Genomic DNA, 13110 nt, shown 5'->3' with positions numbered 1-13110 from the left:
CATTGTTTACTTCTAAAAAATAGGAGGGAAAAAAAATCTGTCCTTGGTCATGTGATGGACACAGATGCACAACTCGTAACGGTACAATTATCGAAGCTCTCCCTTGTAATGGAACGAGCACCTCTGTGATCATCACATGACCATAGACAGATTCTAATCCTCTGAAAGTAAACATTAAAGGTTCCCATTCAATGACATCAAGCAGAGATATTGAAAACCATGAGGAATTAATAAATAAAGTATATGAACCACACTACATATGTTGTACCCATCAGTCCCATTGTACTCAATACTCGTTATATAAATCTGTATGTAAGGAACGTCAAGATTTAATCTGCAAGCATTATTTAGGCCCAGTACCACAAGTTCTGGCTGTAATTATACCTGTGGCCTCATGTCTGCCCACCACTATCCATTGGGCATGTCCTTGTAACAACATCTCTTTAACGCAAAAGCAAGTGTGTTACCACCCTGAGCTGTGACTGAAGAAAACCACACAGCATGCACAAAGCCGACCTTGAATACATGACTGATGAGTGGTAACGCTGTGAAATCAGCTCAGTACATATATACGACTCCAGAACAAAGATCAGTATATAAATACAACTCCAGAACCAAGCTCAGTACATATATACACAACTCCAGAACCAAGCTCAGTGCATAAATATACAACAACAGAACCAAGCTCAGTACATATATAAAACTCCAGAATCAAGATCAGTACATATATACAGAGCCAGAACAAAGCTCAATATATATATATATATATATATATATATATATATATATATATATACATATATACACACAGCACCAGAACCAAGATCAATACATATATACTGCACCAAAACCAAGCTCAACACATATATACAGCACCAAAGGGAAGCTCAGTACATTATATACAGCACCAGTACCAAGCTCAGTACATATATACAGCACCAGAACAAAGCTCAGAATATAAATACAGCACCAGAGCCAAGCTCATCATATAAATACAGCACCACAACAAAGCTTAGTACATAAATACAGCTTCAAAACCAAGCTCAGTACATGTATATATGTTTTGAGCTTGGTTGTTATGATGTATGTATGTACTGAGCTTTGTTCTGGAGCTGTATATATGTTCTGAGCTTTGTTCTGGTGCTGTATTTATGTACTAAGGATTGTTGTGGTGCTGTATTTATATGCTGAGCTTGGTTCTGGAGTTGTATATATGTACTGAGCTTCTCTTTTGTGCTTTATATGTGTTTTAAGCGTAGTTATTATAATGTATATAACTCCAGAACCAAGCTCAGTACATATATATACAACACCAGAACCAAGCTCAGTACATATATACAGCACAAGCACAAATACAGCTCAGTACAGAGATCATTTGCAAATTCAGTTTAACCCCTGCCATATACGTTTTTTACGGCATAAAACTAAAGCTCCCAGTATAGCCTGAATAATGGTAAGGATATGCTGGGAGTGGCTGTTTCACAAAAAAGAACGATACATCCATCATCTCGCTGCAGATCATTCAGTGACTACATAACTGATCAGTCACAGGAAGAATAAACATTTAAATTTAGTGACTCACAGGTGATGTCTTCTCACATTGGAGTCGTACTTTTTCTCTTTTCTTTTCCATCCAGTCCAGACCTCTATATTGATGCCTCCTGGCCAGGACCCATTTCTTCAGAGTTCACTGCTCAGATATCTTCGGAAGCTCACTTTTCCAACATTTTCACACCTATAAACGAAGATAAAATTCTCATGGTGCCACAGTCTATGCCACTGAATATAATAGTATCATACACTGTGCTCCTGAATATAATAGTGCTACACACTGTGCCCCTGAATATAATAGTACCATACACTGTAAAGTAATGCACCTCACACACACACACACACACACACACACACACACACACACACACACAGTGTTATGGCTGTAATTATACCTGTGGCCTCATGTCTGCCCACCACTATCCATTGAGCATGTCCTTGTAACAACATCTCTTTAACGCAAAAGCAAGTGTGTTACCACCCTTAACTGTGACTGAAGAAAACCACACAACATGCACAAAGCCGACCTTGACTACACGACTGATGAGTGGTAACACTGTGAAATCAGGAATAGTGCCCCACAATTCTGCCACTACTAAACTGACTTGCTCCATATACAGTGACATGCCTATAGGGGTGCACTGGTTGAGGCCGCTGGGGCCCAAAGCCTTGCGGCCACATAAGGGGACAACAGGGCTATAAATAGCAAATGAGGGTTTAGGGGCATAGCTTGTGATTGGAGCCCATGAGCTGTAAGCTATGCCTCTAGATATAAAATAATATACATTATATCTACATTCTTAGACTGCAGAGTCTTAGATTAGTGATCAGAAGGGGTAGTCGGGAAGATAATTTATTCTTGGTACATTCCTAGGCTTAAAATATTGGCATAATACCCATAGTCTTTGCACACGATGATAAAACAAAGCTCATGTCTAAATGCCCATGTACTGTAGTAGCTATGCTATGCACAAATTTTCATTCTCATACTCCGCTGCTCAGATAATGAAATCTTCAGGCTGCGGGGAAGGGGATATTGCCACAGCAGCTTAAACTCTTCTTGGAGCTGTTGGGAATTGGAATCAAAGACAACTTTATAAACCCCTGCAGCAATTTCTCCCTCCCCCAACTCATGAGGAACGACAGAACCCCTAGGGACTCAGAGAGATGAGCAGAGCGCAAGAAAACCTTCAGCACAATCCAAGCTGAGAGTAATAATTATACATACAGCCCCATGTTTAATACATGAGTACTGGCTGTGCCACCCTGTAGACGAAGAATGGGTTCTATGTCCCCAACATCCCCGCTGTCCTCTGTCACTGTGTCACTGCATATGAGCAACAGAGTTTACTAGCAAGAGCAAGCGCTTATGGATTATTCAAATGAATGGGTTTTCAGACAGACAAAGTGCATCGTGAATCACTGCATCTTAGTCACTTTGATCCCTTATGTGTCATGTCCCTTTTGTGTTGTAGCCGGAGCCACTTTAGGATATAAGGTAGTCCAGGGCATGGCATGCATGTCACAAGTACAACTAACATCCTCAGAGATGATTATATTCTAACAGGGAATCACATTATAATCTATGGTGAAATCGTTCCTCTTACCAGCAGGAGCAATTCTGATTATGAATCCAATTTCCCTCACTACCATGCAGGTTCTTTTGGAAGAATACAGGAATACAGGTGCCTTTATGTCACTTTAATGGTTGCAGATGATCTTGCGATTGCTAAGTGCACATGATGTTAGCCCCTATGAGCACTCTATTCTCAAACTACAGGCTGCTATAAAAAGTGCCTGTATTCTGCTCCGCTCATAGGGATTGCGCGTTTTCTCGCAATCTTGATAACACTGTTTCCAAAACAGAAGACCGCAACCATGGTCGCTTTTACAGTTTAGTTGGGTCAGTTGTAGGATTTCCACCAGGACTGGATTATTTTAAGGAGTTCCCCCATGGTAAAAAGGTTGGCAATTAGTGCTTTAGTATATTTAGGATGTTTCAACTCTTACCAATGACTAGGGATGTCATCACCATGATGTCACAGCGAGTGACATTTTAGGATCACCTTTTCTGAGAACTAGTATAACCCTTGAAACTTTACAAGTGCAATGAACAGTAAAAAAAAAATACAAAAAAAAAACACCTTTTGACTAAAATAAGAGGACACTGCCCATTAGTACTTAAAGCATGTTCTAGAACACAGGATGCCGAGGTATAAGCTCATCAATTCATACCAATTATATTGCCCCTTATACAATAGCCTTAGGTAATTTGTATTCTTTACTACTGCATGTACACCTTTACACTACCAGTGTTCCCAGTGCCTGGTATTAGACACCTGTGTATTAGAATTTTAGAATTTCGTAGATATCTATAGATTTTACAAGTTAGAACAAACACTGTGGGTAGACTACTGCTTCTTTCGGTGTGATAATTAGTACACCCGGCAGTACACAGTCATTAAATATGTAGCTGTGCAGCCGTTTAATGAGTTTCTGTAGCCTAAACAAGCCATCACATAGTTGATTCTCCCTTGAGGCTTTAGAAGAAGAAAACAGCATAGAAAATATGATTTTTATTACTTCTCCATATAATGTCACTTGAAAGAACTTGACAGAGAGAGACTGCGGTACTGTCATGTTTAGGTCTATTCTTCGTACGTTCTCAACTGCGCAAAGAAAAGGTTATAATTGACAAAAACTCAGAATTTGTTAAAAATCCCATAAAAATGGTCTGTGTAGTTCCAATTAAGGGTATGTTCACACGGCAGCGTCCGATTCGGCTGAAATTACGGAGCTGTTTTCAGGAGAAAACAGCTCCGGAATTTTAGACGTAATGGCATGTGCAGGCGTTTTTCGCTGCGTCCACTACGGGCGTAATTGGAGCCGTTTTTCCATGGAGTCAATGGAAAACAGCTCCAATTACGTCTCAAGAAGTGACAGGCACTTCTTTGACGCGGGCGTCTTTTTTACGTGCCGCCTTTTGACAGCGGCACGTAAAATAAAATGACCGTCGGCACAGAACATCGTAAAGCCCATTCAAAGGCATTGGAGCCGTATTTTCGGACGTAATTCGAGGTTAAAACGTAAATAGGGTGTGTGAACCCAGCCTAACTATGACATAAGGTTAAGTATGTTGGTCATCTAAATAACCTGTTTAATGGTGTGTGCTATATCTGAGAGGTCTACAGTTAAAGAGTAGGAGGAGAAGTGGATCCAGTGACAAGTAGACACTCCACTGAAACCTAGGAGCACAGCTAGGTATCTACTGCCTTTTGAGCCCAACTGGTTGTTGAGCCCAATAGAACAACAAACCCGGTGATCATATATCACATTACAAACGTAAGGGTGGATGGTTTCCTTTAACTTGTAGGACACTGTCTATTGATATGTAGTGCAAGGAATATTGACTATCATACCACCGTCTCTGCTTTATTACCTGCTTCAGATCCTGATCCTCATGACTTGTAGTTAGTTGTACAGTAGTTAGTATCTTTGGACATGAGTATCTTGGACCTAGTGTCTTTGGACATCAAAATGTAACAAACCATTTATCACAAGTCAATAAATACATCAGTTTGTTTTCAGTATTGGGTTTAGGAGAATCTCGAGGAGCCCTTCGTAGAATGAATGACATACTTGAGACCCTGGTGAGGAGAATGGACGTCTTAGCCCGACTGGAAAATGTCAGCGAGTCTCGTAGGACAGAGGAAGCGGGACACTTCACTTTGGACAAGTATGTAACTACTTCATACTGGATTAAATAAGCGCAGACTCTACCAACCCATTCAGTATAACTTATCACACTATGTCTATGAAGGGAAGAAAAAGGATGATCATTTTGAAGGAAAATTCTCAGTTCGCTACAAAAGTCTGAGAACAAAATATCACATCATGTCAGGATTTGTGTGCATTGTCTCTGCAGTGTTCCTGACAGTTCTGTACCGGCCTCCAGAATATAAAATGTTATGGCATAGCAGCAAAGCCTTCTCGGTGAAATGATGTATGGACATGGTTTCATGTGAACCCCATGTATGCCTTACTAATAGACAACAGTGTGATGTATTATTTGGAAAACGTATGATTGAAATACCATAAAATTATAATTTCAAGTAGAGGATCAAATTCTCCATAAGGCTCAAGAAGCCCGTATCTATAGGTGGCCCTTGGAAAGGAGCGCCTGGTCCTCAATAATAGGGCAGAATAATAGTTCATGCAGTGAGAATTGGTGCAGCAGCGTCCTTTTAATCCAGAATTGTTCAAGTTTGAGTTTTTATCTTTTATAGGCAGAATTGTTTGCAAAACATTGGCAGTGGTTCAATTTGAGGTCCTACATTGCTTACTTACAAGGTATATTCCAATGGCATAAAAAATAGTCCATAAATAATGTAATTCTGCAACCAACATTGGGCTTTTATACTTTGTATGGCCCCAATGGGTCTAAAATGGGCACCTGATGTTGAACTATAGTCAAGTCTCGTCTAGTTAGGCCATCTATGCAACATCTAAATTTCTTACATTTCTGTTGCTCTATCATCAGCAAAAGGATTTGGCAGTGAATAAGCCGATTATGGCTTGACTATAAATTCTAGGCAGAAAAAGTGGCCATGTAATTTTTTGAATATTCTTTTAAAACGACAAAATATAGAAGAATTTAGGATAAAGATACAAGACAAGATCCCAGCAAAATATTTAAGAGAGAAACTGACATATAATAAAAAAAAATAACATGTGACTGCCTGTCACTGGCAATGTGTATATATGTCTTGCAGTTTGCACTCAGTGGGTCTGATGGAGAAGATTCAGGCAATTGCTCAGAATGTGTCTGACATTGCAGTCAAAGTTGATCAGATCTTGCGGAACAGTCTCCTCAGAGGAAAAGGTGAGGAAAAGTGCCGGATAACAAGTTATACGCATCCCCAGTCAGTATCGGTCTTCAGGATACCAAGGTTTTTAAGCAGTTGCAGACCCTTTGGGTGCATGCTTTTAATTTAATTTTTAAAATGTTTTATAACTTTTGTGTATCAATTCTAATTCTGATTTTATAAGTTAGAGGGCTCACTCGACAGACATTGCAGGCTTGGTGTTAGGTGGTGGCAAACTGGGTAAATGCCCAGTTCAACAATTTTCCAGGGGACCCCCAAGAAAGGGCCTCCAGCAGCAACCTCATTGTGGAATGTAATAGTTGAATGTTAAAATATTCCGCTCTGCTGTCATCTCCAGCAGTCTGCGCAATTATAGAGTGAACTGTGTGGCTATAACATCAGTCCTCTTTGTCTCTTGCACTACATTTCTCTCTATATTCAGTGCAGAGTAAGAAAAGATGGCAAAATGGGATCAACAAAAGGCGGCAACTATATAACCCCAAGACCTCAAGGGAGTACTAATAACCGCTTTATGGACCTAGACAATGAGGAATTTAACCATGAACCCCCCACTGCCTTAGACCACCAGGGATTCAACCATTAACCTCAACACTGTCCTAGACCACCAGGGATATTAAGATTAACCCTTAACCTATCTAAACAGCAAGGAAGTTATACATTAACCTCCTTCGCTGACGTTAAAGGGGTTTTCCCATCTTGGACATTTATGACATATTTGCAGGATATGGCATAAATGTCTAATACATGCAGGTCCCACCTCTGGGACCCACACCTATCTCTAGAACGGGCCCCCCATGAACTACGTTCTAACTTTCTTGGCTCCCGCTGCTGCTTGGCCACTTCCTGATGAGCTGGTCAGGAACTACTAAAAAGTCCGAGCTCGCTGAGCTATGCTGTTTCCGTAACTCCCTTAGAATTGAATGGGAGTCATTGAAACAGCATAGCACAGCGAACTACGCTCTTTCTGTAGCTTCCAAGTTTTAGAAACCGCGCAGTTCGCCGTGCTATGCTGTTTCCGTAACTCCCATTCACTTCACGGAAACAGGGTAGCTCAGTGAGCTCGGCAGTTTCCGTAACTCCCGACCACCTCATTGGAAAGGGGCCTGGGAAGGAGCAGGAGCTGAGCAAGCTAGAACGGGGTTCAGGAAGCCTTCGTTGTAGAGAGAGGTTCAGGTCCTAGTAGTGGGACCCAACGCAAAAACTTCAGAAATTTGAGTTGCAGAATATTTTTCCCATGGGCATACATTGTAGTTTTCCGACATGTGTGAGCGCACCTTTACCTGTGTTTTATGAAAGGAGAGCAGCCAGGTGATATGTGTAGTAGGAGAGTGTAGGCTATAAGTATCTTCTACAGCAGTGGTCTCCAACCTTTAACTCTCCAGCTGTTGCAATACTACATCTCCCAACCTGCCCTGACAGACACTTTCTATCAGGGCATACTGGGATTTGTCATTTTCCAACAGCTGAAAAGTCAAAGGTTAGACACACCTGTTTTACAGCAATATGTCTTGTGCGTCAGTGATATACGTGTCTGTTGATGAATTGGTAAGGGGTCATTGTGATTGCTTCTGCCATTAATTTCATAATTTCTAAGAGAATCAAGCATTTTGTTGTACTACTCTAGGTTGTACATTTCAGCATGTGTTGAGTTAATAATGTATACTTCAGTTCTTGAAGGTCGAAGGGATCTTTGTGAAATCCCACGAGACCCCCGATTTCCAGACTGCTCTGCAAAAGTGGAGGTAAGTGTAATACATCCATTATATATATATATATATATATATATATATATATATATATATATATATATATATAGGATTTGTCTTAAATTATTTGCTTTTATTTAATGAGCCAGCATATTTATGATATGTTTATTCATTACAAATTGTTACCGATAAGCAAGTCATCTTAATCTGTCTTCTAACAACCCTTTACCGTTTCAGTGGATGCGATCACGATGGACCTCAGATCCATGTTATGCTTTCTATGGAGTGGATGGTACAGAGTGCTCCTTTCTGGTCTACCTTAGTGAGGTGGAATGGTTCTGTCCAGTTCTGCCCTGGAGAAATCAATCCATCAGTCCATTTTTCAAACCCCACCCCAAAAAGCAGGTATGAATAGAAAATTGAATAATGAAAAGTCTTCAGTGCACTCAAAAATGTAAAGTGGAGTATTCATGAAATAGTGTTGAAAATTGTACCTGCTACAGAAAATTAAGAATAGTAAATTTTCTATGCAGCCCTTCAGAGTGAACTTTGTATTCAGCCACTGACTCCTCATTTGATTTTTTTGATCCACATTTCAGAATTTAGCAGGCAACAAGCACTGAGCTCTCCTATCTCCAGGATAAGATGTGAGTGCATGAACCAGCAACTAGGAGCCCCATTCTGAGTTTTATTAGGGCCCACTCTTTTCTACTTACAACCTGAGGATAGACTGACGTACCTCTAAATCTTCAAAATGTGGCCCAATATATGAGTGTGAACACGTAGTTTCTCTGTGAAAATCAGTTAAACATGAAAGTTTGTGATGCTGACTTTGAACTGATGTCGGGGTAGTTTGCATATTCGAGTGAGTCTGATACTGTAAAGTATAATGAGTTCCTATTCTAAGACATAGCGCCAAAGAAAGTTTTTCAAAATTTCTCACAGACAGAACATAATTAGGTCATTGTGCTGCTAGCCTGTGGTTGCATGTGGGCCCTTTGGCAACAAAGTTAATGGACCTCTGTCTATCCCCACCCTCAGTTTGACAAGTGTAGAGAATATCTACCCATGTTGACATGGGCCTCCCAAGCACAGTGGACCCCAGCATCTGCACAGGTTTGTCTGGTGCTCACACCAGCTCTAGCCCCGAGGCAGCTACAGTCCTTCACATCTAAAAATGTTTTGTTTGTTTGTTCTTTGTGCCAGATTTCTACATTTTGCTTATATAAAATACCTCTGAATCCTTGTGTGCCGTTTCTTTTCTGCCCAGGCGGCCTTCCGCACAGCAGTCTCCTCTCTTCTTGATCTAATGGGTACTGGTAAGGAGTCTCTCATCTTCATGAAGAAAAGGTTGAGGAGACTTGAGGCTCAGTGGCTTTTGGCTGCTAGGAGGTTAGAGGCCAAGATTCAAGATTCACCAAATGAGCAGAAACAGGTATGAAAACCTTTCATTCTATTTACCCTGGGAATCTAAATTTACGTCTGCTTATTTGTATTACTAGTTGACCACATTCTCTGCCATATCTTTTTAGATTCTAGTCCATATTGGATTTCTGACAGAAGAGTCTGGTGATGTTTTCAGTCCAAGGGTGCTGAAGGGTGGACCCCTGGGTGAGATGGTGCAGTGGGCAGATATCCTTGCAGCTTTGTATGTGTTGGGCCACAGTCTAAAAATAACAGTGTCTGTGAAGGAACTGCAAAGGTGAGGACAACTATGATGTCATGTTATGAATTTGTCCGGTTATGAGTTGAGCTCCCATGTTACTATCTTGATAGAATAATAATAGTTTGGAAATAAATAATAGCAATCATTTTTTGGACCATATTGCAATTGGCTAGATGGCTTATGGTAGGAAATTAAAGATGTGATTTATATTTATATGGCGAGTATATGCATAAGACCAGCTATTCCTTGAGGGCAGTCCCCTCTTCTGACACGTTCTTCCTTAGTTACTTAGGTGTCCCTCCTGGAAGAGGAAATTGTCCACTTACAGAACCTCTGGGGTTTGACCTCATCTACACAGACTATCATGGCATGCAGCAGATGAAGCAGCACATGGGACTGTCCTTCAGAAAGTACAGGTAAGAGAATGAGTTTAAGTAGAGGCCAAAGACCCAGATTTGTATTTAAGTCCGAAAATATATCTTGGTCTTCCAGGCTTTTTTGACCCTTGACTTCTTACTGACACTTTGACGTGTAACAGATACCTGACCTCCTGTGGCATCATTTGGCTACTTGATGCTTACTGTGACTATTGACTTTTCCCAAAATTCTACCAGCTACGATACTCCAAACTGTAATTATTACTCCCCATAGTTTCCTATTGTGCTTTGATTTATGCTGACACCCCATAAAATAAGTAGATCCCTGCACTCCACACCGACATTTGGCCCCTTACAGAGGGTCCACACCATGAACACCCCCCTCCTGCAGGTGCCGTCTGCGTGTGGTGGACACATTTGGGACAGAGCCAGCGTATAACCATGAAGAGTATGCCACACTCCACGGCTACCGCACTAACTGGGGATACTGGAACCTGCACCCCAAACAGTTCATGACAATGTTCCGTGAGTTTGGGAAGAGAATTCTGGGGGGTTAAACTAAAGTTATTTGACATCTTGCCTTGCATGCTACATGACATTCATATGTATCTTTTTTTGTGCTGCCTAAAAAAGATAAGTTAGTGTGTATATATATATATATATATGTATATATATGTATATATATATATATATATATATATATATATATATATATATCTTTTTTGTGCTGTCATCTCTCAGTAAATAAAGGGGAAGTATCACTTTATATTGGTTGCCCCTATTGTTTGCTTATTTTCTATTTTTAGCCATTGCAATAGTAACGGACTGCATTAGTCGTATGCCTTGGCTACAGCACCCAAATGCATTGGATAGCATACTGATCTAAAGACTATAAGGTGTCAATACTAAACCTCCTAAAACACAATAAATATTGTAAATGGATTTTACATCAAAGGCGGTCAGTTTCACAAAAGTATAAATGACTATTTAATGAAATATCCCCTTTATTCTGCTCTTTTCTGTAAATAAACCTTCATCTGTGCCCCGTGGAGTTCATTTATCTTCTCTTTATTAGGCAAATGCGTTGTTTTTCATTATTCGCTTTGACAACAATTATTTACTAGCATTTACAATATCCAGTGCACTACACTATATTAGTGGTAAAAGTCATTTAATGTGAAGCTCATTTAGTGTAATTGGAGGACAGGGATACTGTAACGTGTAAGGTAGAAGTGTGATTTATGAAATTTGTTGGGAAATTTTGTTGCGTTGATAGTTTACAATAAAATGCAGTTCTAAGTTTGACTAATAGAGAGTCTTATCACCTGAAGTTATGAGTTAAACAAGTTATACCAACGTGAGCAAATCGTAACTAGATATTGCTGGGTTGTACAGTAGCAGGTTGTATTGTACCTCTTCTCAAAAGGAGGATGGCTTTGGAAAAAAGCTGCAGGGCAAATGTAGTATTGCAGGGCAACTATTCAAATGAATGAACGAAAATGTTATACATGGGTGCACCTAGTCCAAGTCCACCACAGTGGGAGCTGCTCTTTGCAGCAACTTTCCATTTTGACTTATAGGGCCGGGAACAACGCCCTTGACATCTATATGTCTTATACTGTATGTTTATATAGGGAGGGGATGTCCAGTTGGGACCAGCCCTTTTTTTTTTTACAGGGAGTGCTTAAATAAGCTAGGACAATATGGTTATAGGGGATGTGACATTACACTTCAGTCTATAGGAAACGTATTGTATTACCTCTGTCTGCAGCCAAACTTTCTGCAACATAATACTAAACTATAGGCCTACACCAGGTGTTTGTGGTTTTAAAGGGCAAGACAATCCAGATCAACAGTCAAGCCACACTGCAGCCGCAGAGTCACAATAGTAGAATTGCAGTCAATGTAGAACACCATGTAGGGCCAACTGAATGCTGTTAATGCTATATCAACATTGCTCATTCTAGAGGTCCATGCATGAACATAGCAAAGCATGTAGGAATTTGTATAAACGCTCAAACCGCCGAAGCAGTGAAAGGGGCTTCAGGTATTTTAGTTACCAGTCTGTAGCAGTCACTCTGTAGCAGTAGTTTGGCTACAGAGTGTAAGGATGCGGTACATAGATAGTAATAGTATTATGGTGCAATCGAGGAATAATTCGCTCACTCAGTGGTTCAGTCCAGCACTCTTGCATGGAGCTAGTGGCCTTGTTTGTCCATTCGTTGCACACCTGTGTTACTGCACGTCCCTTGTGCTAAGTCTGCTCTTCCCTATGTTTGCTGCTTTCCTGCACCTTCATTGTTGCACCGCTGGATTTCTTGTACTGGATAGTATTGTTTCTGCATCTCTGTGCTTGACTTTGTCCTCCACAGTTTCCTTATTGCAGCACAGAGACATACCACTTCTAGGCTATTTCAGCTCTGTGTCCTTGTTCTACAGCTCACACTCCAGATAATTCCTTCATGGGGTTTGTAACGGATGAACTAAATGAAACTGAGCGCCAACAGGTCACTCAGAACAAGGTCAGAAACATGGCTGTTGTATATGGAAAGGAAGCTGCCATGTGGAAGGTAAACTATTAATGTCTCCTTACACATTAACATGTAAGTCGTTCCTACCTCATCTGCTTGTCTTGTATTTCTATATTTGACTTGTGAAATGTAAATATCATAATCTAAGCCTTATTTGTAATTATCATAAATCGTTCTATCTGGTTGTAATCACCATTTTCATTGCCCTAAGGGGGTCATTTAGAAAAAACATGGCTGGTTTCTTCTAGAAATTGGGTGATTCTTGTCCACGGGCTGGGTCTGGTATTGCAGCTATGTCCCATTCACTTGAATGGGGCTAAGGTGCAATGTTAGACACAACCCGTGGATAAGAGTGGGGGTGTTTCTAGAAAAACGTAGCCCTGTTTTATCTAA

General features: G+C 40.4%; 1 protein-coding gene across 3 annotated transcripts in view; it reads left to right on the top strand.

Annotated features, from left to right (window-relative positions):
* Window positions 1-13110, top strand: part of MGAT5B (alpha-1,6-mannosylglycoprotein 6-beta-N-acetylglucosaminyltransferase B) — an 83967-nt gene that overhangs the window by 27401 nt on the left and 43456 nt on the right. For all 3 annotated transcript variants that reach the window (XM_075846311.1, XM_075846310.1, XM_075846312.1), the window contains exons 4-12: window positions 5140-5287; window positions 6324-6433; window positions 8106-8179; window positions 8381-8548; window positions 9414-9578; window positions 9676-9845; window positions 10094-10225; window positions 10578-10711; window positions 12626-12756. In XM_075846311.1, coding sequence (XP_075702426.1) covers window positions 5140-5287; window positions 6324-6433; window positions 8106-8179; window positions 8381-8548; window positions 9414-9578; window positions 9676-9845; window positions 10094-10225; window positions 10578-10711; window positions 12626-12756 — 1232 coding nt within the window. The remainder of the gene's footprint in view (window positions 1-5139; window positions 5288-6323; window positions 6434-8105; window positions 8180-8380; window positions 8549-9413; window positions 9579-9675; window positions 9846-10093; window positions 10226-10577; window positions 10712-12625; window positions 12757-13110) is intronic.

Source organism: Rhinoderma darwinii, chromosome 13 (assembly GCF_050947455.1).
Source record: "Rhinoderma darwinii isolate aRhiDar2 chromosome 13, aRhiDar2.hap1, whole genome shotgun sequence".
Classification (NCBI taxonomy): Eukaryota; Metazoa; Chordata; class Amphibia; order Anura; family Rhinodermatidae; genus Rhinoderma; species Rhinoderma darwinii.
Note: the sequence above shows the minus strand (reverse complement) of the source record. Positions and strands in the feature narration are given on the sequence as shown.